The 25,378-nt window shown below is 39.2% G+C and overlaps 1 protein-coding gene across 1 annotated transcript in view; it reads right to left on the reverse strand.

Annotated features, from left to right (window-relative positions):
* The window catches only part of rint1 (RAD50 interactor 1), a 43,429-nt gene that overhangs the window by 17,096 nt on the left and 955 nt on the right, over nt 1–25,378 (reverse strand). The window contains exons 2-4 of the mRNA XM_028808570.2: nt 5,402–5,643; nt 4,403–4,576; nt 3,693–3,833 (exon numbers count right to left, since the gene is read on the reverse strand). Coding sequence (XP_028664403.1) covers nt 3,693–3,833; nt 4,403–4,576; nt 5,402–5,643 — 557 coding nt within the window. The remainder of the gene's footprint in view (nt 1–3,692; nt 3,834–4,402; nt 4,577–5,401; nt 5,644–25,378) is intronic.

The raw sequence follows: 25,378 nt of genomic DNA on the forward strand, positions 1-25,378 counted from the left end.
GAAGGTCCTGAACCCATCAGCAGGACCTGTATCTGCTCCTTTGGGCATAGAGGAACAGGATGAGCACTGCCAGAGCCCTACAAAATGACCTCCAGTAGGTCACTGGGGTGAATGTCTCTGACCAAACAATCAGAAACAGACTTCATGAAGGTGGCCTGTGGGCCCAACGTCCTCTAGTGGGCCCTATGCTCACTGCCCGGCACCGTGGAGCTTGATTGGCATTTGCCACAGAATACCAGAAATGGCAGGTCCACCACTGGCACCCCATGCTTTTCACAGATGAGAGCAGGTTCACCCTGAGCACATGTGACAGACGTGAAAGGGTCTGGAGAAGCCATGGAGAACGTTATGCTGCCTGTAACATTGTTCAGCATTACCGGTTTGGTGGGGGTTCAGTGATGGTCTAGGGAGGCATATCCATGGAAGGACACACAGACCTCTACAGGCTAGACAGCGGCACCTTGACTGCCATTAGGTAAAAGGATGAAATGCTTCGATCCATTGTCAGACCCTATGCTGGTGCAGTGGGTCCTGGGTTCTTCTTGGTGCACAACATTGCCCAGCCTCATGTGGCGAGAGTATGCATTAATACCACTGCAGATACCATTGACTGGTCCCCACACTTGCCTGACCTAAATCTTGACTGACCATACACTTGCCTGACCTAAATCCAATAGAAAATCTCTGGGACATTATGTTTCGGTCCATCTGACGCCACCAGGTTGCACCCCAGACTGTCATGGAGCTCATTGATGACCTGGTCCAGATCTGGGAGGAGATAATAATAATAATTCTTTGCATTTATATAGCGCTTTTCTCACTACTCAAAGCGCTCAGCAATTGCAGGTTAAGGGCCATGCTGAAGGGCCCAACAGAGTAGAGTCTCTTGGCATTTACAGGATTCGAACCAGCACCCTTCCGATTGCCAGTGCAGATCCCTTGCCTCAGGACACCATCCATTGTCTCATTAGGAGCATGCCCAGACATTGTCAGGCATACATACAAGCACATGGGGGCCATACAAACCGAGTATAATTTTGAGTTGCTGCAATGAAATATCAGCAAAATGGACTAGCCTGCCACATCGTTTTTTCACTTTGATTTTCGGGGTGTCTTTAAATTTAGCCCTCTGTAGGTTGATTATTTTCATTTCTATCAAACGATGTGGCATTCTTTTCATTCCTAACACATTACCCAGTCCATATCAGTATAGATATACAGCATGATTTATTTTCCCATTGAGATCTGATGTGTTTTCAAAGTGTTCTTTTAATTTTTTGAGCAGTTTATATGATAAAATTATTGGATTTCTGTATTATTCATTTGAGATGCATAACAAATGGAATTTTTAAACATAAGGTTTCTAATATATACATACCTTTTTAGCGGCAAACTAACCTAGATGGTAAGAGTAGCCGCTGCATAGACTAGGAGATTAAAACATAGTCTGGGTGCCTTAGTCATAGCCAGCAGAAGCCTCGGTTTATCTATTATAAATACTTGCCTTAATAATATGTGCTCTAACATCTCAAGAATCATCAGGGACATGTGGTTGAAATGTGTCCTATTTCAAAGTTTCAATTGTGTAATTTACTGTGAGAAGCTGTAGCTGAAAGGCATTTGATGGCTGCAATGAAACCATCTTGAGGACAACATTGGTAAGGTAAGGCATCAAGTTAAATAAAATGCCTTTAGTACAATGTTTACAAAAGGGTCTCCACCTCCTTTACTCAAATACTGTCAGGACTAGACAGCTGCCAGTGGAGAAGTGGAGTAGTAAAGGAAGTGTCAGTTAAAGAGGAGTTAAGTGAGCCCACAGGGAATGACTCACACAGGTTCTGGCAAAAGCAAAGAAAGGGTAAGTAGGACTAAGTCCTTGTCCCATTTTCCTAAAAAGATCAAAGCATACATTCCTATTACACAGGCTTCAAGCTAATCAGCTTTAATATGAAAAAACTAAATTTGATACAAGTACATGTAGATTTACTTCTGGTTATGAAATACTAGACCAACTCATCATCCTTCTATAGATATTTGAGGGGTTGTGGAACTTTGCTCATCCTATATACACATGTGTTGCAGTCTTGAAGGCTGATTATGACAGCTACTGTTCATGCCAAGAATGCAAACAACAGAGGCATACAACTCCTGTTTGTTGCTTTTACAAACATGATATAAAAGGCATAGCCAATGCTTGAACAATATTCAGTTTAGGGACAATTGGCTTACATCTGCAGTTTATAGGTGGTGTCTTAATCCCATTAGATCCTTGTTGCGTATTTATTGAAGCAGTTAGGATCAGAATCAGTGAGCCCAAATCTACAGTCATGGTTTTCTAGTAAGAGTGGACTGTTCCATACCTGTAAGAGGAAGAGAAGCAGTTGAGCCTAGTGAAGAAGTTTGTCAATTTTGGAGCTTTAAACTGAAGAAGCAACAGAGTGGTACTATAGCAGACTGTAAGCAATACTCCAAATCAGTGGTGGTTAAATGGTAGTAACCTCATTAGATAAAGTTCTTAATTAACCATTCAAGAAACAGACCCAAAACAGGCTGCAGAAATTATTACACTTGGTGTATGCAGAAGCATACATGTCTACAGAAAACTAAGCCTTTGCCTACTTTGCTAAGTCTGTTTCCACTGAGATGCACAGAAGGACAATGTAGAATCTGTTTCAAAAATATTACTTGTTATTTTAATGCCTACATGCCATTCATGCCTACATCCTACACTGGCATAGACCAAGCTAGTTTTCTAGTTATCTCAATAAAGCTAGTTCTTTTACACAAAAAAGTCATCACTACCCTGAAATAGCTTCATCTACTTCAATTGTGTTTCCATTATGTTTTATAAGTTTAAAGGGATATTATTGCCACGTGTACACAATATAGTGAAATTCCTAATTGTTGTTTTGTTGCAAAGTGAGTCACATACAGCACAATCCGTCCTAGTTGGGACATTTGCATTGTGGTAATTGCCAGTGGCCAGCTGCAAACCCACAACATCTGGATTTACAAAGGCCCTCAGAAGAAACTTTTTATAGGACTACTATGCTCAGGGGCAATCTCTGAACTCTGTAAGTGGAGTGCTTTCTGGGGACATCAGCTAAGATCTCTGTCTCTTACTCAGCACACACTATTTTTGCTGCATAAAATGAGATACTAAACTTGCATGTATTAATCAAAATGCAACATATTACCTCTCTCCAGTACCATGATTATATTTAAAAAGAATTCTTCACAACATATATGCTTAAAGAAATTCAGTAGTAAATATACCAGATACAAACAAAACCATTTACATTGAAATGTGAAATATTATGCTGACTGTAGACAATGATTATGAAATAGGGTATGCTATAATCAACTAGGTAAATAAGGAGGAGGAGGAGAATTCCAGTGAATCCCAGTGTTATATAACATATGTAAAATAAATCTTTAGAAGTCAATTCTACACATAAAAAGCAAGAAAATTCATAATTTTGATTAAACCTACAATGCAATCCCACATCTGTTTTACAGCCGCTTCATTCAAAAACAAGCATTAACCCACCTTGCCCCCCTATTACTTTAAAACCAAATCTCAATCCATGGCACTGTTTCAGAGTCTTTGAGAACACCACTGATGTTAAAACATTGCTCCCAGACCGTGGCTGACATGGCAGCTATATTTCATTTTCTCTCTCAAAGGATATGATGTCTGCAGTTTGTGAAGCTGAGTGCATAGTGCCTCCAGCTGGGTTGTGAGCTCCATCATATTTGCTGGGGTAGTCAACGATGTCTGTGTCATGGAGACAAAAGGCCAGTGCATCTGCTTCAGAACTTCCTCAAAGTCACTATAAATTAAGAGTGCTCACAGTTTAGTATGCAGCAGAGAAAGCACAAAATACTCATCTTTCTAAAACATGGCAATGATGTGAAAAACTATAAGTGGGGGAGGAGGAGTTAGGGAACTGAAGAAGCTGGGATCACATATTGGGGAAGGCAATCTGCAGACACTGGCATTTTTGGTTTAAAAGAGAAGGCGAGGCAGTAAAGAAAGTGGACCAAGATAATTTGGGTCAGAAAGTTGGGAGTACACAGACAGGGAACCATGTTTGTTTCCAATGATTTAAATGTTTATCGCCATCTTTTCAATTTCACTACTTCTTAATACTACCTTATCTTACAGTTGAGGAGCTAAAATGATGAAATTATTTGCCAGCCTTTTATAAAAAAATCCTTACTCATTTTACACTGGTCTCCAAGACACAACATATTCTGCTGGTTACTGCCTATTTAATGACTGGCACCCACAGATTACAGTCTCACAATGAAAGGAGACCAGCAGTAAAGTTAAACATACGGAATTGCTGGATGTGAAAATTGACCAATGCTGTGCCTAAGACAAAAGCTTTACACTTACCTGCTCAACTTATCCTTGAGGATCTTGTGCCAAAAACGGACTGTGTCTCTAATGAAGGACACGAGATGGGTGCAGCTAGATTCCTGCAAACGAATGTCAAGCTCTGCAAGGGCCACCAAACCACTTGCTGCCTCCGAGATGTTGCTGGTCATCATGTGTTGCTGAATTGTATCACTGACAAGAGATACGTAAAGAGTTATTTATTTTCAGGATACTGCTGAATTAGCAATTGATGACCTAGGTCTTTGTGCAATTGTAAATGCAATCCCAGTTGTGGCTGTGTAATCATTATTATATTGGAAATTACTAGCAGTTAAAAAGAAATTCTAACAACCAAGTCATCTACAGTTCAATAAAGGAAGTGAATAAAGTGTAACAGAGTGTGCCTTCAGCCTTAAGCTTAGATTATAGGGACACACAGCAACAATAATATCAGATTTGGAGATACACCCTCCCCAAAAATGAGAAATTTTTCCAACTACATGGTATGGCCACAATGATGAATTTTTACTCGGCCTCAAAGACAAGCTAAGTTACGTGAGTGGCAAAACGATGAAGTAAGATCTGAATATGGAGCATGAGGTCATCAAAAAGCAAGGAAGACATGCAAAAACATTCGAAATACATCTGCTCATCATGTAGTTCCCTCAATCATGAAAATACTACACTCGCCCTTCCTTCACTGCCTTTGGTCATTAGGTATGACACTCCACCTTCTCCTTTTCTTCCTCTTAAAGTCAGTAATAGCAGGCACAACTCTTTTTCAATCTGCAGAAGCTCACATCCTCTGCAGTAACATTGTTAGCTATGCAGCAATGACCAAACATTGTCACTTATTGACTAGGAGACTATCAAACCACTGATTGAATAGGCCTCAACAAGTATAAAAGTGTTTCAGTCGCTCACCGCATGCATGCTTTGTGGTGCAGTCTGTGTGCGGACTTCATGCAATAAGTATAAACCAGGCTTTAGTCCCTCTTCCAGGCAACACAGACTCACCTAAGCTCTTCAACACGCGAGATCCAGCGGAGGTAAGCAAGGCAGCGCTCAGTCTCTTCAATCTGACCCATCAAAAGGCTAAGCTGGTCCATCCAAGGCTGTGAGATCTGCAAGTGCTGCACAATGCAGTTTGCCAAGCACCTCTCCTGCTCCACAATATTCCCCAGAGTTTGCTGTGCTCTATCAGCTTCAGAAAGAGCCTTTTCCATCTTCAATGGTACGGATGATGAGACACTGATCACCTAGAAGCACAGAGAATAGTATTATATGTACTACAGCCTCTGCATAACAGCAATAGCCAGAGGGCCAAGAAAACATTATGGTATTATATCATGTTGCATAATACTTCATTCAAGCATACAATTCCCTACCAAACAAGGCATTTCCACATAAGCTAGGACACAGATAAATGAGCACTATGTTTTAACAGTACGAGTTCAAGAGAGAAGGTTTTCATCTTAAATGTTGGGGATCTTTTGTTTTATACCAAAATATGGCAGCAAAACTGCCTGACAATCTGATCAGAGCCATTTCAATCTAGGACCACTGTTAACAGACACACCAACCATATAAAGCAACCCACCCTAAACATATGAGATTTACAAAGCACACGTTCATCCAAGATACTCTCTAATGATGTTGTAATCACTTGCATCTGATCTGGAAGATTCTAATTTCAGGTAGCAATACATGCAGGGGTGAGCTTAGTTTTTCCACATGCAAAACATAAAGCAATTTTAGTCACATTGTCAGATTTTAAGTTTCATTTTAGCACAGTAGTTCTTTATTACCAGTATACTGTGTAACACTAATAAGAACACAATTTTTTTATTCAGAGATAAAGGGGCAGTGCAGGTGGAAGGAAACAAAAAACAATGGAAAACTAAAAAAAAATCATTGCATGGTTTGTAAAATCCCATCTCTTGCTAATTTATTCTGATAGGAGGACAAGAATAGGACATTAAAGAAAAAAAAAGTTGAAAGGATCAATCACGTGGGATATGCCAACATAAAATAAAACAGGACTCTTAATATAAGCAGTGCAACAGATACATATTACATATCTTAACAAGTAGTTTCTTCACAATCATGGTATACTATATATTAATTTGTCAAATGAAACGGTTTTCTAAAAAGGGCAAAGGTTCTGATTAGAAAAAGTAACATTTTTTCTCCATTTCTGAGGCCTGAATGTGTCACGAAAAGTGGAAGTCATACATTTTATCACAGACTCTTGGTACTATTTTTTCCTAAAGTTTCCTATTTGCTTATGTACACAGTGCCAATCAACACTCAGTATTGTGTATTGTCTGTGGTAAAAAAATGGAGAACTGAAAGGATAAATTATGCTATACAGTCAAAATACAATGAATCCGACTGAAACGGCACAAATAAATTCCTGAATTTTGTAGCACCTGGTGGCATGGATCGTGGACTATCTTAAAGACAGACCTCAGTATGTGCATCTTGGGAACTGCACGTCTGACATTGTGGTCAGCAACACAGGAGCGCCACAGGGGACTGTACTTTCTTCGATCCTGTTCAGCCTATATACATCGGACTTCCAATACAACTCGGAGTCCTGCCACGTGCAAAAGTTCGCTGACGACACTGCTATTGTGGGCTGCATCAGGAGTGGGCAGGAGGAGGAGTATTGGGACCTAATCAATGACTTTGTTAAATGGTGCGACTCAAACCACCTACACCTGAACACCAGCAAAACCAAGGAGCTGGTGGTGGATTTTAGGAGGCCCAGACCTCTCATGGACCCCGTGATCATCAGAGGTGACTGTGTGCAGATGGTGCAGACCTATAAATACCTGGAAGTGCAGCTGGATGATAAATTAGACTGGACTGCCAATACTGATGCTCTGTGTAAGAAAGGACAGAGCCGGTTATACTTCCTTAGAAGGCTGGCGTCCTTCAACATCTGTAATAAGGTGCTGCAGATGTTCTATCAGACGGTTGTGGGGAGCGCCCTCTTCTACGTGGTGGTGTGCTGGGGAGGCTGCATTAAGAAGAAAGACGCCTCACGCCTGGACAAACTGGAGAGGAAGGCAGGCTCTATTGTTGGCATGGAGCTGGACAGTTTGACATCTGTGGCAGAGCGATGGGCGCTAAGCAGGCTCCTATCAATTATGGAGAATCCACTGCATTCACTAAACAGTGTCATCTCCAGACAGAAGAGCAGCTTTAGCGAGACTGCTATCAATGTCCTGCTCCACTGACAGACTGAGGAGATCATTCCTCCCCCAAAATATGTGACTCTTCAATTCCACCCCTTTGGGGGGTAAACGTTAACATCATACAAAGTTATTGTCTGTTTTTACCTGCATTATTATCAATCTTTAATTTAATATTGTTTTTTGTATCAGTATGCTGCTGCTGGAGTAAGTGAATTTCCCCTTGGGATTAATAAAGTATCTATCTATCTATCACATGCTGAGTCACTTTTGCTGAGGATATGGCAGTAAAAGAACTGAGGACAATATTTCTGAGTGAGCAAAAGTAATTAGTAAGTTTCATTGTATCTTCTTGGTACACTTTTAATTTAAGCCCATAATATGATGAGTTAATTCACAATTGTTTTTAAAATGTCTGAATCTCACTCTATCACTCTATGTTTTTACTTTCTTTTCTTTTTATTCTTTCTTTCCCTCTCAAAAAGACATAGATATGCTGTTTTACAACATGTTTGCAATCTCAAGATGTGGCTCAGTACGATAACACTCTTGGCTTGAAAAATGGATGTATCTGGTAAGTTTCAAGGATTTTGTTTTCACATTTAGAAATGTGCCCCTTGAAACTCTCCTCTTTTAAGTCAGTGGGTAACTGATGTTGTATACTCTTTGAAATTGGAAAAAATCAAATTCTCAGTTAGAGGATCTGTGCAGAACTTTTTCAAAACCTGACAGGATCTAATCTTTATATAATTCGCCTGCCTCCTCACTCACTCACGTCCGTCAGAAGCCAAATGCGCAGTCGCCTTCTGCGCAGCTGCCCGAAAAACCTTACGAGACCGACATCCAACCCCAACATCGCGGCAGGCGGCAGATGTACGGCCGCAAAAATTCAAAGAGAAAGGCGACTTCGATTAAAGCTCTAAAGGCCTGAAACGCGATTTCGACTACAGCTCGAGGCCTAATTACGCATTCTGATTCAATTACGCATTCATTCAATACACCTATATCAGGTTTGTGGTGCTTATACTTATTACTATTCCATATTGCACTGGAACATTCATCATTCAATATTATACTATAGGCCTGGAAAATCAACTAACAGTACGAGCCTGTACAGTAATGAGTAAAGCAGACTACAATCATTACAAAACAACTTCTTCATTACTTATCATTTGTTCTTCATACACTGCTGACACAAACTCGTGCCCGTTTCATCTTACGTTGTCGAAACGGGCTCTTTGTCTAGTCAATAATATTTTAGAAAAAGCTCTTAAAGCACTGAGGAAGTAGATTCTCTTCCCATTTCTTTTTCTTCCCTATTTATCTTTATCTGCCTATTAAACTCATCAATTTATTGATTTTTACTAGCTTTTAAGTTTTACTCCGTTGGCCATGCCCTCTTTCTCAGTGGTGGGAGTTGATTTTTTTTCAATCCTATTTTTTTGTAAAAATTGACTATTTGTATGGAATGATGACAATAAAATCAATTAAAATTAAAAAAAAAAACAAAACCTTGAAACCAATTTTAAATCAACAGGCATTGTTGTTTTAATTTTTAACAAATGATTTATTTTTAGAACACAACTTCATGTAGTAAATTAATATGACTATGAACAAAAAACTGGCATGAAATTACAGAAATTATACTTTAAGAATGATTCGACTACATACCAGATGCCCTTTTCCCCCCATTATCATCATTTACTTTAAAATTATAAAAGTCTTAGAATGGTGCCAGGAACATTACAGAAAACTTTGGTCTAATTCAATGGCTTTCCTATTCTGCTAAGCACAATCAAAAACTCTGTAAAAATGGGATCTAATCAATTACTTAGAGTAAAGATCCACTACCATCTAATGTGCAGCAACAATGGGAAATAATGGAGTCAAAATAGGTCTCTGTTGTATTCTTTTAACATCATCCTAATACCATGATAAATAAAAGAAAAACTAAGCTTTGTTTAATCTATACCAGTCTTATTTTAGGTTCTCAAAAGGCAAAAAGTACAGAGAAAGCTCATTAAACATTTATGAATCAAATTGTAAACTTTCAATGGCCCTTCTGCAACTGGAATAATAAAAATAATGCGATTTTACAGTTTCAGATTGTGATCAACAAAAGTTATTAAAATCTCAACTTCATCTCTGTAATGTATTGCAATAAATCAATACTGTAAATAAACAGCTACTCTACAAAACATTACCATTTGAGTTGTCACAAGAACTACATACAGTCATATGAAAAAGTTTGGGAATCTCTCTCAGTCTGCCTAATAATTTACTCTACTTTCAACAAAAAAAGACAACAGTGGTATGTCTTTCATTTCCTAGGAACATCGTACTACTGGGGTGTTTTCCAAACAAAGATTTTTAGTGAAGTAGTATTTATTTGTATGAAATTAAATCAAATGTGAAAAACTGGCTGTGAAAAAATGTGTGTCCCCTTGTAATTTTGCTGATTTGAATGCATGTACTGTAACTGCTCAATACTGATTACTTGCAACACCAAATTGGTTGGATTAGCTCGCTAAGCCTTGAACTTCATAGACAGGTGTGTCCAATCATGACAAAAGGTATTTAAGGTGGTCAATTGCAAGATGTGCTTCCCTTTGACTCTCCTCTGGACAGTGACAGAGGAGATCCTCAACGCAACTCTCAAAAGATCTGAAAACAAAGATTGTTCAGTATCATGGTTTAGGGGAAGGCTACAAAAAGCTCTCAGAGGTTTAAACTGTCAGTTTCAACTGTAAGGAATGTAACCAGGAAATGGAAGGCCACAGGCACAGTTGCTGTTAAACCCAGGTCTGGCAGGCCAAGAAAAATACAGGCGTGGCATATGCACAGGATTGTGAGAATGGTTACAGACAACTCACAGATCACCTCCAAAGACCTGCAAGAACATCTTGCTGTAGATGGTGTATCTGTACATCGTTCTACAATTCAGCGCAATTTGCACAAGGAACATCTGTATGGCAGGGTGATGAGAAAGAAGCCCTTTCTGCACTCATGCCACAAACAGAGTTGCTTGTTGTATGCAAATGTTCATTTAGACAACCCAAATTCATTTTGGAACAAAGTGCTTTGGACTGATGAGACAAAAATTGAGTTATTTGGTCATAACAAAAAGCGCTTTGCATGGCGGAAGAAGAACACCGCATTCCAAGAAAAAAACCTGCTATCTACTGTCAAATTTGGTGGAGGTTCCATTATGCTGTGGGGCTGTGTGGATAGTTCAGGGACTGGGGCCCTTGTTAAAGTCGAGGGTTGGATGAATTCAACCCAATATCAACAAATTCTTCAGGATAATGTTCAAGCATCAGTCACAAAGTTGAAGTTACACAGGGGTTGGATATTCCAACAAAACAATGATCAAAACACAGTTTGAAATCTACAAAAGGCATTCATGCAGAGGGAGAAGTACAATGTTCTGGAATGGCCGTCACAGTCCCCTGACTTCAATATCATCGAAAAGCTATAGGATGATTTGAAGCAGGCTGTCCATGCTTGGCAGCCATCAAATTTAACTGAATTGGAGAGATATTATATGGAAGAATGGCCAAAAATACCTCCATCCAGCTGGAAAGTTAAATTTGGAATGCAATTGTTCGTAGGATGCAAAGATGGTGTCTATATAAAGATCTCTGAGCAATTTAATCCCAAATGTTTTCCAGATATTAAAAACTGCATATGTTTGCAAGGGTTGAAAGAGGTGGTTCTCTTGCAGTGGTGCCACAGATAAAAGCTTCTCCATCTTAAAATGCTTTCTACATTGGTTCCATATTCTGAGTGAGTGAAGCACAATTGGGTTAATAGTATCTTGCTGATACCTTGCATTTATTGGGGCACAAAGCAGGGAATATAAAGAAGTACTGCTGGATTTTACTTCTATTGCGGACCAGGCCTGTGTATGTTCATCTATTTGTGTCCAGGTTTTTATAGCTTGCATGTTTTCTGCCCAGTAATAAAACTGAAAGTTAGGTAGAGCCATGCCACCTTCTGCCTTAGGTCTTTGTAGGGTCGCTCTTTGGATACGTGGATGTTTTGAGTTTCAAATAAATTAGGTTATTGTTGAATCTAATTGCTTAAAAAATTATTTGTTGATGTATATTGCAATGTTTTGAAATAAAAAAAAGGAGCTTAGGAAGAATATTCATCTTAACAACGTTAATTCTTCCAGCTAGAGTGAGATGAAGGGTTGACCATTTATGCAAGTCTTGCTTAATTTTTTCCACACAGACAGCCAAATTTTGTTGATAAAGAGCTTTGTGTTTACTTGTGATGTTTACCCCTAGGTATTTAAACTGATCTGCAATAATAAAAGGAAAGGTGTCCAATATGATATTGTATGCTTGAGAATTCACTGGAAAGAGTACACTTTTATTCAGATTAATTCTGAGACCAGAGATCTTTTGAAATTCTGTAAGTGCTGTTAAGACTGCAGGCACGGAATTTTGTGGGTCTGATATATATAGTACCATATCATCTGCACATAGATACATTTTCTGTTCCAGTCCTTCTCTGATAATCCCATTTATCTGATCAGCATTTCGACAGTTCAATGGCGATTGCAAATAGCAGTGGTGACAAGGGGCATCCTTGTCTGGTACCACATTCTAGTTTAAAGTAGTCTGAACAAATGTTGTTAATACAAACTGAAATTTCTGGATTGGTATGCAGTAGTTTGATCCATGCACAAATGTTCGGGCCAAACCCAAATTTCTCTAATGTAGTGAAAAGGTATTTCCATTCGATCATGTCAAAAGCTTTTTCTGCATCCAATGATAATAATATTTCTGGGGTGTTTGACTTTGTTGGTGAGTATATTACATTAAGCAGGCGTCAAAGATTGGAGGATAAGTGTCGACCCTTGATAAATCCAGTTTGATCTTGTGATATTACCAAAGGCAGCACTTTCTCCATCCTTCTAGCTATGATTTTTGAGAGTATCTTAACATCATTATTCAGAAGTGAAATTGGTCTGTATGATGCACATTGTAATAAGTCCTTATTTTGTTTAGGAAAGACGGTGATTAATGCTTGGCGAAAAGTTTGAGGTAGAATTTGATTGTCTCTAGTTTCTGTAAATGTTGCTAATAGGAGGGGAGTTAGCCGAGTGGAGAATTTCTTATAAAATTCTGCAGGGTAACCATCAGGGCCTGCTGCTTTCCCGCCTTGAAGTGACTTTATAGCATCTAGTAATTCTGATAATGCCAGAGGTTTATCCAGTTCCTCCGCACTAAAAGTATCTATTTGTGGTAACTAATGTATCCAGAAATGCATTAGATTGTGTGTTGTCTTCTTTAAACTCAGTAGAATATAAGGATTTATAGTAGTCTTTAAATGTGTGCCATATATTTTTATGGTCAATGATTTTGTCTCCGTTCGTGTTGGTGATTACTGGGATTGCATTGTGAACTTTTTGCTTGTGGATTTGTTGAGCTAAAAGCTTATTAGCTTTCTCTCCGTGTTCATAGTAATGATGTCTGGATTTATAAATTAGTTGTTCAGTTTCTTTCGTTGTCAAGAGGTTGAGTTCTGAATGCAGAGCCTGCCTTTTCCTATGTAGAGCCTTGCTTGGAAGCCTGGCATGTTCTTCATCTATTCTAGTAATTTTGCTTTTTAGTTCTGATACTTTCTTGGTTTCTAATTTATTCCTGTGGGAAAGATATGAAATAATCTGTCCTCTTAAGAAGGCCTTTAGAGTTTCCCAGAGTATTCCTGCACAAAACGTCTGAGGATGTATTTGTCTCTATGAAGAAACTGATTTGTTTGGATATGAATTCTGTACAGTTCTTGTCTGCTAATAGAAGTGGGTTAAGATGCCATCTACGAGGTGAGTGTGTGGGGCATAGTGACTTTAGCTCCAAGATCAGAGGTGCATGGTCAGAAATAACAATAGCAATGTACTTGCAAGATTTAATCGTAGGCAGGAAATTATTATCTATAAAGAAATAATCTACTCTTGAGTAGCAATGATGTATTGGTGAGTAGAAAGGATATGTTCTTGAGTTTTGGTTTAGAAACCTCCAGGGGTCTGATAATTTGTGGTCAGTTACAAACTGTGTAATTATCTTTGCAGTGTTAGATGTCATCCCCGCTGTGACAGGAGTCCTATCTAAGAGTGGATTTAAAACACAATTAAAGTCCCTGGCCATTATAATTTTATGAGTGTTCACATTGGGAATGGATGCAAATACGTTGTATGAATTCCTTATCATCGACATTAGGTGCATAAACATTTATGAAAATCATTTTTCAGTTAAATAAGTTGCCCATGACCATCACATATCTCCCTTCCGGATCAGATACTACATCTGATGCTACAAATGAGACTGTTCTATGTATGAGAATTCCCACACCTCTAGTTTTCTTTGTATTGCTAGAATGGAACATTTGGCCAGCCCAGTCCTTTTGCAGACGGAACTGATCCTTGCTTAGTAAGAGAGTCTCCTGTAAAAATACTATTTTAGCATTTAAACCTGTTAGGTGAGAAAGTACTTGCTTTCTCTTTAATTCGTGATTCAGGCCTTTAACATTCCAGTTCACAAAGGTTACTGTCCCATCATGGAGATATTGATTCTGAGTTTTTGATGTCATTTTATAGTCTTAACTGGAAGTGAGACAGCTTTAACCTTAATTTCCTATTTCCCCATGAGTTATTGCCATGCAGTCTATTGTTACGTTGGTAGTTATAATTATAAGGATTAAAAGGATAGATTAGATATAGCCTGATTTCTTTCTCTTCCTTATCCCCCACCCCCCCATTTTGCCTCCCCACGTGAGGCTGGACCCCACTTCACAAAGTCTCGGTCCTCTGACATACCTAGAGACTGAGCATGTCCAAAGCAAAAACAAGCCCCCATGCAGCGGCGTTTTAGGATTTAAAAGTAGAGACATCTATTGCCAATATAATCTAAATATTATATGCCTAAAATATAATCAATCATTAACAAACTATAAGCATAAAATATTACAGTAATAAGATAATAAACCCAGGGGGATGGTGTTAGAAAGTGGTCCAGGATAAGCATAGTAAGTCTTAATGCAGTAATAACAATAAACCAAGGGTATGATGTTAAACAGTCTCCTTTAGGGTAGTAAGAAAAAAAAAAAAAAAAAAAAAAAGTTAATTTCTTCCACATACAGTGGTGTGAAAAACTATTTGCCCCCTTCCTGATTTCTTATTCTTTTTGCATGTTTGTCACACAAAATGTTTCTGATCATCAAACACATTTAACCGTAAAAGCTGAACTTACACCAGCCTGCCTGTGTTTCATTCATTTGTCAATTTTTCAAGCCCCCACATACCGATACAGAGTTGTGAGAGGATAGAGACAATCCTACTAACTGTGGACAGGGCAATGTCGCATCACAAGACACCACACCTTCCACACTCACACTTGTTTTACATCCATTCATTCATTTTCTGACCTGATTAATTCAGTTGTAGGTCTCAGAGAGTCATCAATCCATTGGGGTCCATTAAACCCCTCACTTACATGTTGCCAGATTAGAACTGCTACCTAACCTGACGTTCAGTTTGTGTCTTTTAGATGTTGCTGAAAAGCCTTGGTAGAAATGAGAACCCCCACACTTCACACGGGCAATGTGTTTAACTTAAACAAATGAATTAATGTTGATAATGACATAATGTCTATCTACAGTGGTGTGAAAAACTATTTGCCCCCTTCCTGATTTCTTATTCTTTTGCATGTTTGTCACACAAAATGTTTCTGATCATCAAACACATTTAACCGTTAGTCAAATATAACACAAGTAAACACAAAATGCAGTTTTTAAATGATGGTGTTTATTATTTAGGGAGAAAAAAAATCCAAACCTACATGGCCCTGTGTGAAAAAGTAATTGCCCCCTTGTTAAAAAATAACCTAACTGTGGTGTACCACACCTGAGTTCAATTTCCGTAGCCACCCCCAGGCCTGATTACTGCCACACCTGTTTCAATCAAGAAATCACTTAAATAGGAGCTGCCTGACACAGAGAAGTAGACCAAAAGCACCTCAAAAGCTAGACATCATGCCAAGATCCAAAGAAATTCAGGAACAAATGAGAACAGAAGTAATTGAGATCTATCAGTCTGGTAAAGGTTATAAAGCCATTTCTAAAGCTTTGGGACTCCAGCGCACCACAGTGAGAGCCATTATCCACAAATGGCAAAAACATGGAACAGTGGTGAACCTTCCCAGGAGTGGCCGGCCGACCAAAATTACCCCAAGAGCGCAGAGACGACTCATCCGAGAGGTCACAAAAGACCCCAGGACAACGTCTAAAGAACTGCAGGCCTCACTTGCCTCAATTAAGGTCAGTGTTCACGAATCCACCATAAGAAAGAGTCTGGGCAAAAACGGCCTGCATGGCAGATTTCCAAGACGCAAACCACTGTTAAGCAAAAAGAACATTAGGGCTCGTCTCAATTTTGCTAAGAAACATCTCAATGATTGCCAAGACTTTTGGGAAAATACCTTGTGGACTGATGAGTCAAAAGTTGAACTTTTTGGAAGGCAAATGTCCCGTTACATCTGGCGTAAAAGGAACACAGCATTTCAGAAAAAGAACATCATACCAACAGTAAAATATGGTGGTGGTAGTGTGATGGTCTGGGGTTGTTTTGCTGCTTCAGGACCTGGAAGGCTTGCTGTGATAGATGGAACCATGAATTCTACTGTCTACCAAAAAATCCTGAAGGAGAATGTCCGGCCATCTGTTCGTCAACTCAAGCTGAAGCGATCTTGGGTGCTGCAACAGGACAATGACCCAAAACACACCAGCAAATCCACCTCTGAATGGCTGAAGAAAAACAAAATGAAGACTTTGGAGTGGCCTAGTCAAAGTCCTGACCTGAATCCAATTGAGATGCTATGATATGACCTTAAAAAGGCGGTTCATGCTAGAAAACCCTCAAATAAAGCTGAATTACAACAATTTTGCAAAGATGAGTGGGCCAAAATTCCTCCAGAGCGCTGTAAAAGACTCATTGCAAGTTATCGCAAACGCTTGATTGCAGTTATTGCTGCTAAGGGTGGCCCAACCAGTTATTAGGTTCAGGGGGCAATTACTTTTTCACATAGGGCTATGTAGGTTTGGATTTTTTTTTCTCCCTAAATAATAAAAACCACCATTTACAAACTGCATTTTGTGTTTACTTGTGTTATATTTGACTAATGGTTAAATGTGTTTGATGATCAGAAACATTTTGTGTGACAAACATGCAAAAGAATAAGAAATCAGGAAGGGGGCAAATAGTTTTTCACACCACTGTACACATCTATAACTGTAATTAAAACATAAACAGAAAGCGTCTGAGTAATGATAAGGATGTATAATTATAATACCCATATCAGTACAAGTGGATCAGACAGCAGGTGATATCTCCTTGCCACATGCAATGACAGGTTGCAACTCACTATTGTGTTTCAGAATAGTGTCGGGATCAGCTTTCTTAATTCCTTTTCTGCTTCCTCCTTGCTGGAATAGACGTAGTATTGGCCTTGCACATCCACTTTCAGTTTGGCAGGGTACAAGAGGCTGTATTTGATATCGGCTTGCCGTTGCCGCTGTTTAATGTTGTAGAAGGCTGCATGTTTAGCAGCTGTTGCGGGAGAGAAATCAGGGAAAATACGAATGTGGTTATTTCAAATATAATCTCTTGCTTGCGTCTGAGGAGTGCCATCACATCTAGCTTACATAATAATCTCTCAAAGCGGATAATAAAAGACCTAGGTCTAAAGGTATTTGATCCGTGTATGCGATAAGCTACTGCTATCTCGGTATCTGATTTAAAGTCCTCTCCAATTATTTTAGAAAATAGTTCAGCTGCGAATTTCACTAGGTTTGGACTTTCACGATTCTCAGGTAGACCTTCGATTCTAATATTATTCCTTCTGCTTCCATCTTCCAGAGCAGCAAGTCTGTCTCCGAGTTTTTTGCATTCGGAACTGGCAGCTGTTGCTTTTCCATCAGCGGTGGATGCTAGATTTTCAGCTATTTCAGTTCGAGTCGTGAATGCCTGCTTAACATCCTCCAGCTGACTGGCAAATGTGCTCAGTTTAGACACGTTTTCCTGAATGTGCGCCTCAATTTTATCCAGCATACCATTAAAGGCCGCCTCAAAGCTGATATATACGCGTTTCTCCGTGCCTTTGTTATTCTACCGCAGCTCTTGCAGCTCCCGTTGCAGCTTCTCATTTGCCTTTTTGCTTGCTTTCTCGCTTTTCTTTATATCATTCTTTATCTCTTGCTTGAGCTCAGCGATCATCACCTTCAGTTCGGACAGATCATTTCTGCTTGTGAGCACCGTAGGTGAAGCAGCGGGCTCTATTACAGCCGATGTTCCCAGCTCGCATGGAGTAGGTGAAAGCATGGACTGCAAGGCCTTTTCCAGTTTCAAATGATCTTCTTCAATCGGCAAGCTATCGTGACCCGCGTCACTTGCACATTTGCTCCCCATTTCACTCTCAACTGGAGACGATGCTGCGGACCGTGGTCCCGAGGAGTCTGGGCTTTCGTCCATCTGTTCCAGATCAGTCTCTGAAAGGCCGTACCTTGAGCTTGAACTTGGGCTTGTCGGTCTGGGCTTAGGTGTAGCTTTAGTTTTCTTTTCCATTTCTTTCTGAGCCCCTTTCTTGCAGACCATGTTTATATATGCTATAGTAGAACCCTCGGGTTGTAGAAGTACAGGATATCTCAGGATAATAAGGAAATAATATAAAAAATAACACCGCTGCTAACAAAGCTCTGCTTCAGACGTCCATCTCTCACAACGGAAGAGATCAACTCCCCGGAACCAAGCAGATTCAATGAGAAAATGCAATCTTCAAATAGACATTGCCCCAGCCACTGATTGTACCTATGTGATAATGCATTTTTTAAAAATTGTTCTACCCCCCCCCCCCCCATTATGCTTAGGTGCAACATTGGCTTTAAAACACTAGTGACTGATAGCACCAAAAATCTAAGAATACATGATTCTTAATTTATTGTTTGCCTTTCTCTACATGAAATGTCTGTACTACAGACGTCATGTAATGCTTGTTGTAGGAACTGACACATTCACTTTTTTCTGTTGTCAGCTGCACTGCGTAGCATAAGGCCATGACTCAAACCATACGTGTAAAGGCTAACTTATTTAAACCCTATCAGACATTAAGGTCGCAATAATATACGAAAAAAGAAATTTACATCTTTATAGTGTAAAAGGGAAAAGAGAGCCTGCTGCTTTGAAGGTCCCAATGAGCACAGTGGCCTCCATCATCTGTAAGTGGAAGAAGTTCGAAACCACCAGGACTCTTCCTAGAGCTGGCCGGCCATCTAAACTGAGCGATCGGGGGAGAAGGGCCTTAGTCAGGGAGGTGACCAAGAACCCGATGGTCACTCTGTCAGAGCTCCAGAGGTCCTCTGTGGAGACAGGAGAACCTTCCAGAAGGACAACCATCTCTGCAGCAATCCACCAATCAGGCCTGTATGGTAGAGTGGCCTGACAGAAGCCACTCCTTAGTAAAAGGCACATGGCAGCCCACCTGGAGTTTGCCAAAAGGCACCTGAAGGACTCTCAGACCATTAGAAAGAAAATTCTCTGGTCTGATGAGACAAAGATTGAACTCTTTGTGGTGTGAATGCCAGGCGTCACGTTTGGAGGAAACCAGGCACCGCTCATCACCAGGCCAATACCATCCCTACAGTGAAGCATGGTGGTGGCAGCATCATGCTGTGGAGATGTTTTTCAGCAGCAGGGACTGGGAGACTAGTCAGGATAAATGGAAAGATGAGTGCAGCAATGTACAGAGACATCCTGGATGAAAACCTGCTCCAGAGCGCTCTTGACCTCAGACTGGGGCGACGGTTCATCTTTCAGCAGGACAACGACCCTAAGCACACAGCCAAGATATCAAAGGAGTGGCTTCAGGACAACTCTGTGAATGTCCTTGAGTGGCCCAGCCAGAGCCCAGACTTGAATCCAATTGAACATCTCTTGAAAGATCTTAAAATGGCTGTGAACCGATGCTTCCCATCCAACCTGATGGAGCTTGAGAGGTGCTACAAAGAGGAATGGGCGAAACTGGCCAAGGATATGTGTGCCAAGCTTGTGGCATTATATTCAAAAAGACTTGAGGCTTTAATTGCTGCCAAAGGTGCATCGACAAAGTATTGAGCAAAGGCTGTGAATACTTATGTACATGCGATTTCTCAGTTTTTTTATTTTTAATAAATTTGCAAAAACCTCAAGTAAACTTTTTTCACGTTGTCATTATGGGGTGTTTTGTGTAGAATTCTAAGGAAAAAAATTAATTTAATCCATTTTGGAATAAGGCTGTAACATAACAAAATGTGGAAAAAGTGATGCGCTGTGAATACTTTCCAGATGCACTGTATTTATATATCTCCCTCCACCAAAGCAGCAACGTGAAAACACCATATATACAATAACAAACCCTCCCTTGCCCTTGTAACGTGTAACACACACAACACAATTAACAATGAATGAATACGGAAATGACAATGATCGTGAACTTGAGTCTGGGTATATTACTGTCCTGAATACGGATGACCGGTCAACAAATAATGGATGTGTTTGAATCTCCCAGAAAAATGGAACAACCTCACCGTATATCCTCGGCGTACGGTGGATAATGAAGTAAATCCAGCAGAATGAAAAACAAACTGGATACAAAAGCGCAATATGAAAAATAGCAGGTAATGGTGGTTCGTTGTCGTAAAATGAAATCTCCGTCTTTCTCCTTCCTCCTTCTCTTTTCCCTCCTGATTGTTTAAATAGTAAAGAGCCGGATGTAATTGATTGTGAACAGGTGCTTTCCATCTTGGGGCTGCGGTCTCTCTCCATCATCTGTCCCCTCTGTATTTACGGGGGCAACATTCACTGATGCACACATTATAAACCGCAAACGGGACGATAGAAACAAAATGCACTCAGCACAAACATTGAAAACATTATTACTATGTAGCCCCGCTACACTCTGTCTCGGTTTCCCACAGCCAAGAGAAGACGCCCAGTTAGAGCAGTTCCATCCGGCCATAACATCAGGAGCAAGCCCCAGCCCCTTCCGATCACCCCACCATAGAAAACAGGAACACAGGAAGGTGGGCTCTGGTCTGCAATCGGATGCTGGGTCTGTTAAGTGCTACAATGCCAAGAGAAACCTGAAAGTGCTGTTAACTGATTTTGTTATCCAGAACATACCTATTTTTCTTTTTTTCTAACTCTCCTTATAAGAAAATAGGGTTACCGGGGCAGTGCCACGACATTTCTTCCTGGTCTTGACTTCTTCCTTGTCACTGGTTACAGTATTCATAATTCACAGCACAAATTATACAAAGGGCACTGTTGCAAGGCTGAAAATAATACATTTTTTAAAATCCTTTCTATTGTGCATTTTGTAATCTTGCAAACTATATCGCGATGATAGTTAAGTACTGGTGTTTCCTCAAGATTCAGAACAAACAGCCAAACTTATGTACAACTTTCTTGTAATGATTGAAACTAACAGTGGCTGACAGAGTTGGAAACAGACTGGTGTCAAGTGTAAATGGACTCTGCTCTAGTCACCAACATTATAAAAGATGGAAAAACGTGCTAAAATATACAAGTAATTTACCAGTTATAATATGCTATGGTCATCGCAGTTGGCCTACCTTTTAGAAGAGTATTCATATATCCCTCTGCCACAATCACTTTTACCATGTATTTTCATCACACTTCAGTTTGCTCTGATTGCTGTGTAATATTTGCCAGAATAACTGTAGGAAATGGGCAGAATGGTGGTGTAGTGCTTAGTTCTGATCCTACCGATTTATTCGATTTCAGAAAAGCAGCACTTCTCTATTTACAATCTCTATTGCCTTCTTCACATTACTGTAAACTTCAGAAAAATGCAAGTTCAGAGAATTCACTTTTTCAGTTTCTCTGTATTTTAGTTTGCTCTTACCACTCTTAATATCACCTACTCCATGACTGCTTTTATTGCTAAAATACTAAAGGCATTTCTTTGGGTTATCCTTTGGCTTTTCTACGTTATTTCTCTCCAAATGCCTTTTAGCTTCCCTAATATGTTTTTAACCATTTCTCTCAGTTTTACGGTTAGTGCTGGGATTATTATTATTATGCTCCATTACTCCATATACATTTGTTTATTCCTTTTATTTTAGTTCCTTATGTATCTACTGCAAAGTTGTCTTTAATTCCCTACTACTTCTAAGTTTTGGGATAAACTTGTCTTGTATTACATGTAAAACACTTACCCCGCATCTCCCCATAACCCCTTCCTCATTAGATATTACTATATGACCAGATGATGTTGCATGGCCAGCAGCAGGCAATTTTTTTGGGGGGGGGGGGGGGGGGGGGATTGGGATTGGGATTGGGGGGGGGGGGGGTGGGGGATTCAAAATAACACAATGACTCCTCCAATTATAATTATTTATGTGCTTATTGACACACGTATGTCATAATGGGATTCTTTTAGGATGCAGCCTGCGTTATTAATAGTCCAGAATTGCGCTCTCAACTCTCTTTACTGTAGAACAGGGTGAACCCAGTATGTTCACTCTTGATGCTTGCTCTTCAGTGATCTCCAGGATTAACAAACACTAAAGTCACAGAAGATGTTCTGGAGGCCTAACAATCACTTTGCAACCTACAAAATGGAAATGATATCAGACATGGATTCCCTGCAAAATGCTTCTTTGTAAATGTAAAAATGCTTCAAAAAAAGCTTGAAAAACAGCCAAAAAAGAGTGAAGAATGTTTTAAAAAACACTTGCAAGAAGCCAATAAAAACCTTAAAAAACGCTAAACAAATGCTGTCCCTTAAAAATGAAAACACAAAATAGATCTCCTTAAAATGCAACAACAAGATCTTTACATGTTGATGTTAGGTGCGGATGATGCACTTCAAGAAGTGTCTGGAGCGTTTTTTTTTTTCTTCTCCTAAAAGAAGACTTGATGATTATTTGGTTTATCACTCCTCTACCATTTAAAATACTACTTGCAAGAAGTTTAAGGGTAATAAATTTTGGTAAGGTATAACTTGTAAATATTACTGTCTATCATCTTTCCACCTTTTAATTTTCTGACCTAGGCAATGCCGGTAAACTCAGCTAGTCATTCTCAAAAACAAGTGCATAAACCAAGTGTGTGAATAAATTAAGCGAACCAATACCAATTGTATATTATTAAAAAAAAACTATGCCTGCTTTGAACAACTGTAACACAATTCCAAAAATGGTTACCTGGCATATTAAAATTATAGCTATGCTTAAGAATCTAAGAAGTATTTTGAATCATTGACAATAAGACAGCTCATGCAATCTAGTAAAAATTAGAATGTAAAGCTCAGCAAGACTCTAAATAAGGACTAAAATAATTACTAAAGAGAGCCCAAGCTGCCCAATAGTACCTCTGCCTCATAATAGTCTAAATATTTCTTATTTTATATACTCAAAAACTTTCTCTTCTTAATATTCTGTGTTTAAACCTTGTATTTACAGTCATTTTGAATGGTGATACATTCTTGCCCAGGAATAGGAACTTAAACTGGAATGTCGGTTAGCTCATTTTCAATGTACGCTGTTCAGTTTAATAAATTTATCTTTTGGCAGTCTTGGTCTCATGTAGGGGGGAGCTCCGTTATCAGCTGTGTTGTTTTAACCTTTTTATATAATTTCGAGATATCCTGTGTTCATCTCAAGTGGATTTCATAATACTACATGCAAGTACAAATAAGCATGAGCAGCAAACAAAGTGCTCAGAAGGAAAAGAAATGGATAAGACAGCAAAAGCCCCATCAAAGTCTAAACCGGCCTCAGATTCACAGTAGGGCCTCCCAGAGACTAATCTGGAACAGAAGGGCAAACGTACAGACTTGCTAGGACCTGACACGGCAGCATCAGCTCCAGCCAAGAGCATTAGTGGAATCGAAACTGCGAGTAAGGAGTATTCGTCAACTCCAGGAGGATCAATGGAGCCAAGCATGGGCTTTTCATCCCCACTTTAACTTCTGCTAATTCCCTCTGCAAGTCTGCCACATCATCTCCTACTGAACTCGCGACTCCACCTACAGAGATTGGGGGAGATCAAAACACACTCTCCGAGCTGAAGGTAATGATTGCCCTGATATAAGGCAAGATGCAAAGAAGAACAATAGAGAAATAAAGAATGAAATAATGGTCCAAAATGAGAAAAAAATGAGACACTGCATCAGGACATGAAAAGACCTGGAGCAATGTTTAAGTACTAAGTTTACTATAACCTTTATAGAAATGTTAAGAAAAATTGATGAAAAAAATACAGGAAAATACAAGAACTTTTTTAAAACTTGGCAGAATCTAATCAATAACATTTAAGAATAAGCTTTTAAATAACGGAGGAAGCAGATTCTCTCCCCATTTCTTTTTCTTCTCCATTTATCTTTATTCACTTATTAATTCATCTATTTACTTATTTTTACTAGCTTTAACTTTTACTCTGCTGCAATGCTCTCTTTCTCAGGGGTGGGGGTTGATTTTTTTCGATCCAATTTTTGTAAAAACTAATCTGTTTGTATGGAATGTTGTGTGATTACAATAAAATCAATAAAATTATTAAAGAAAAAAAAAAAAGAGTAAGAAAAGAAGAGTATCCTTTTCTCTGAAATGGAAGCTTATTCTAAAATGTAACCGATTAGATCCTGCCATATTTTAAAAAAGTTTTGAATACATCCTTTAAGTGAGAATTTTATATTTACTAATGTCAACTAGTATGAAACATCGGTTACCCACTGACTTAAGAGTGGTGGTGTGGGATTCTTCCAGTTGAGCAAGGTAAGTCTATGTGCCAATAGTGTAGTAAAGGCGATCACAGTTTGTTTGTCCTTCTCCACTTTAAGCCCATCTGGGAGTACACCAAACACAGCTGTTAATGGGTTAGGAGGGATTATGACACCAAGGCTGTCTGAAAGGCATTTAAAGATTTTGGTCCAGAATGATGTTAATTTGGTGCAGGCCCAAAACATGTGACCCAGTGTGGCTGGAACTTGATTGCAGCGTTCGCAGGTTGAATCTTGCCCTGGAAACATTTTGGACAATTTTAAAATTTTAAGAGAGATGTGCTCGATATATATAATTTTGAGTTGAATAATTGTATGCTTTACACAAATGGAGCTCGAGTGAATTCTCTGCATTGCTACCTTCCACTCCTTTTCTGAGATGTTGAGTGAGAGATCCTTTTCCCATTGTCCTCTTGGATCTTTGAAAGGGAGGGACTGTAAAATGGTTTAATATATTTCAGAAATGCTGAGTCATCGAAAATGAGCAATATTTTTTCAGGCATAAAGAAAGGTGGGAGGTGAGGAAAATTCGGCAGGTTCTGTTTAACAAAGTTTCTAATTTGAAGGTAGTGAAAGAAATGTGTTGCTGGAAAGTTAAATTTGGAATGTAATTGCTCATAGGATGCAAAGACGTTGTCTATGAACAGATCTCTATGTGATTTAATCCCCAATGTTTCCCAGATATTAAAAACTGCACATGTTTGCGAGGGTTGAAAAAGGTGGTTCTCATGCAGAGATGCCACAGATAAAAGCTTCCCTATCTTAAAATATTTTCTTACTCTTTTTATAGAGTAGCTTCTGGTGCTGGCTCCTCTCTCTTTCACTTGGGTGGGTGTTGAATTTTGCTTTGATTTGTTAAATTTGACGTGACTGCACGGATTGTTATCTGTTTCTAATTAAAAATCAATAAAAATATTTTTAAAAAAATCATCTAACACCTGATGATTACTATTTAA

Source organism: Erpetoichthys calabaricus, chromosome 1, assembly GCF_900747795.2.
Source record: "Erpetoichthys calabaricus chromosome 1, fErpCal1.3, whole genome shotgun sequence".
Taxonomy (NCBI): Eukaryota; Metazoa; Chordata; class Cladistia; order Polypteriformes; family Polypteridae; genus Erpetoichthys; species Erpetoichthys calabaricus.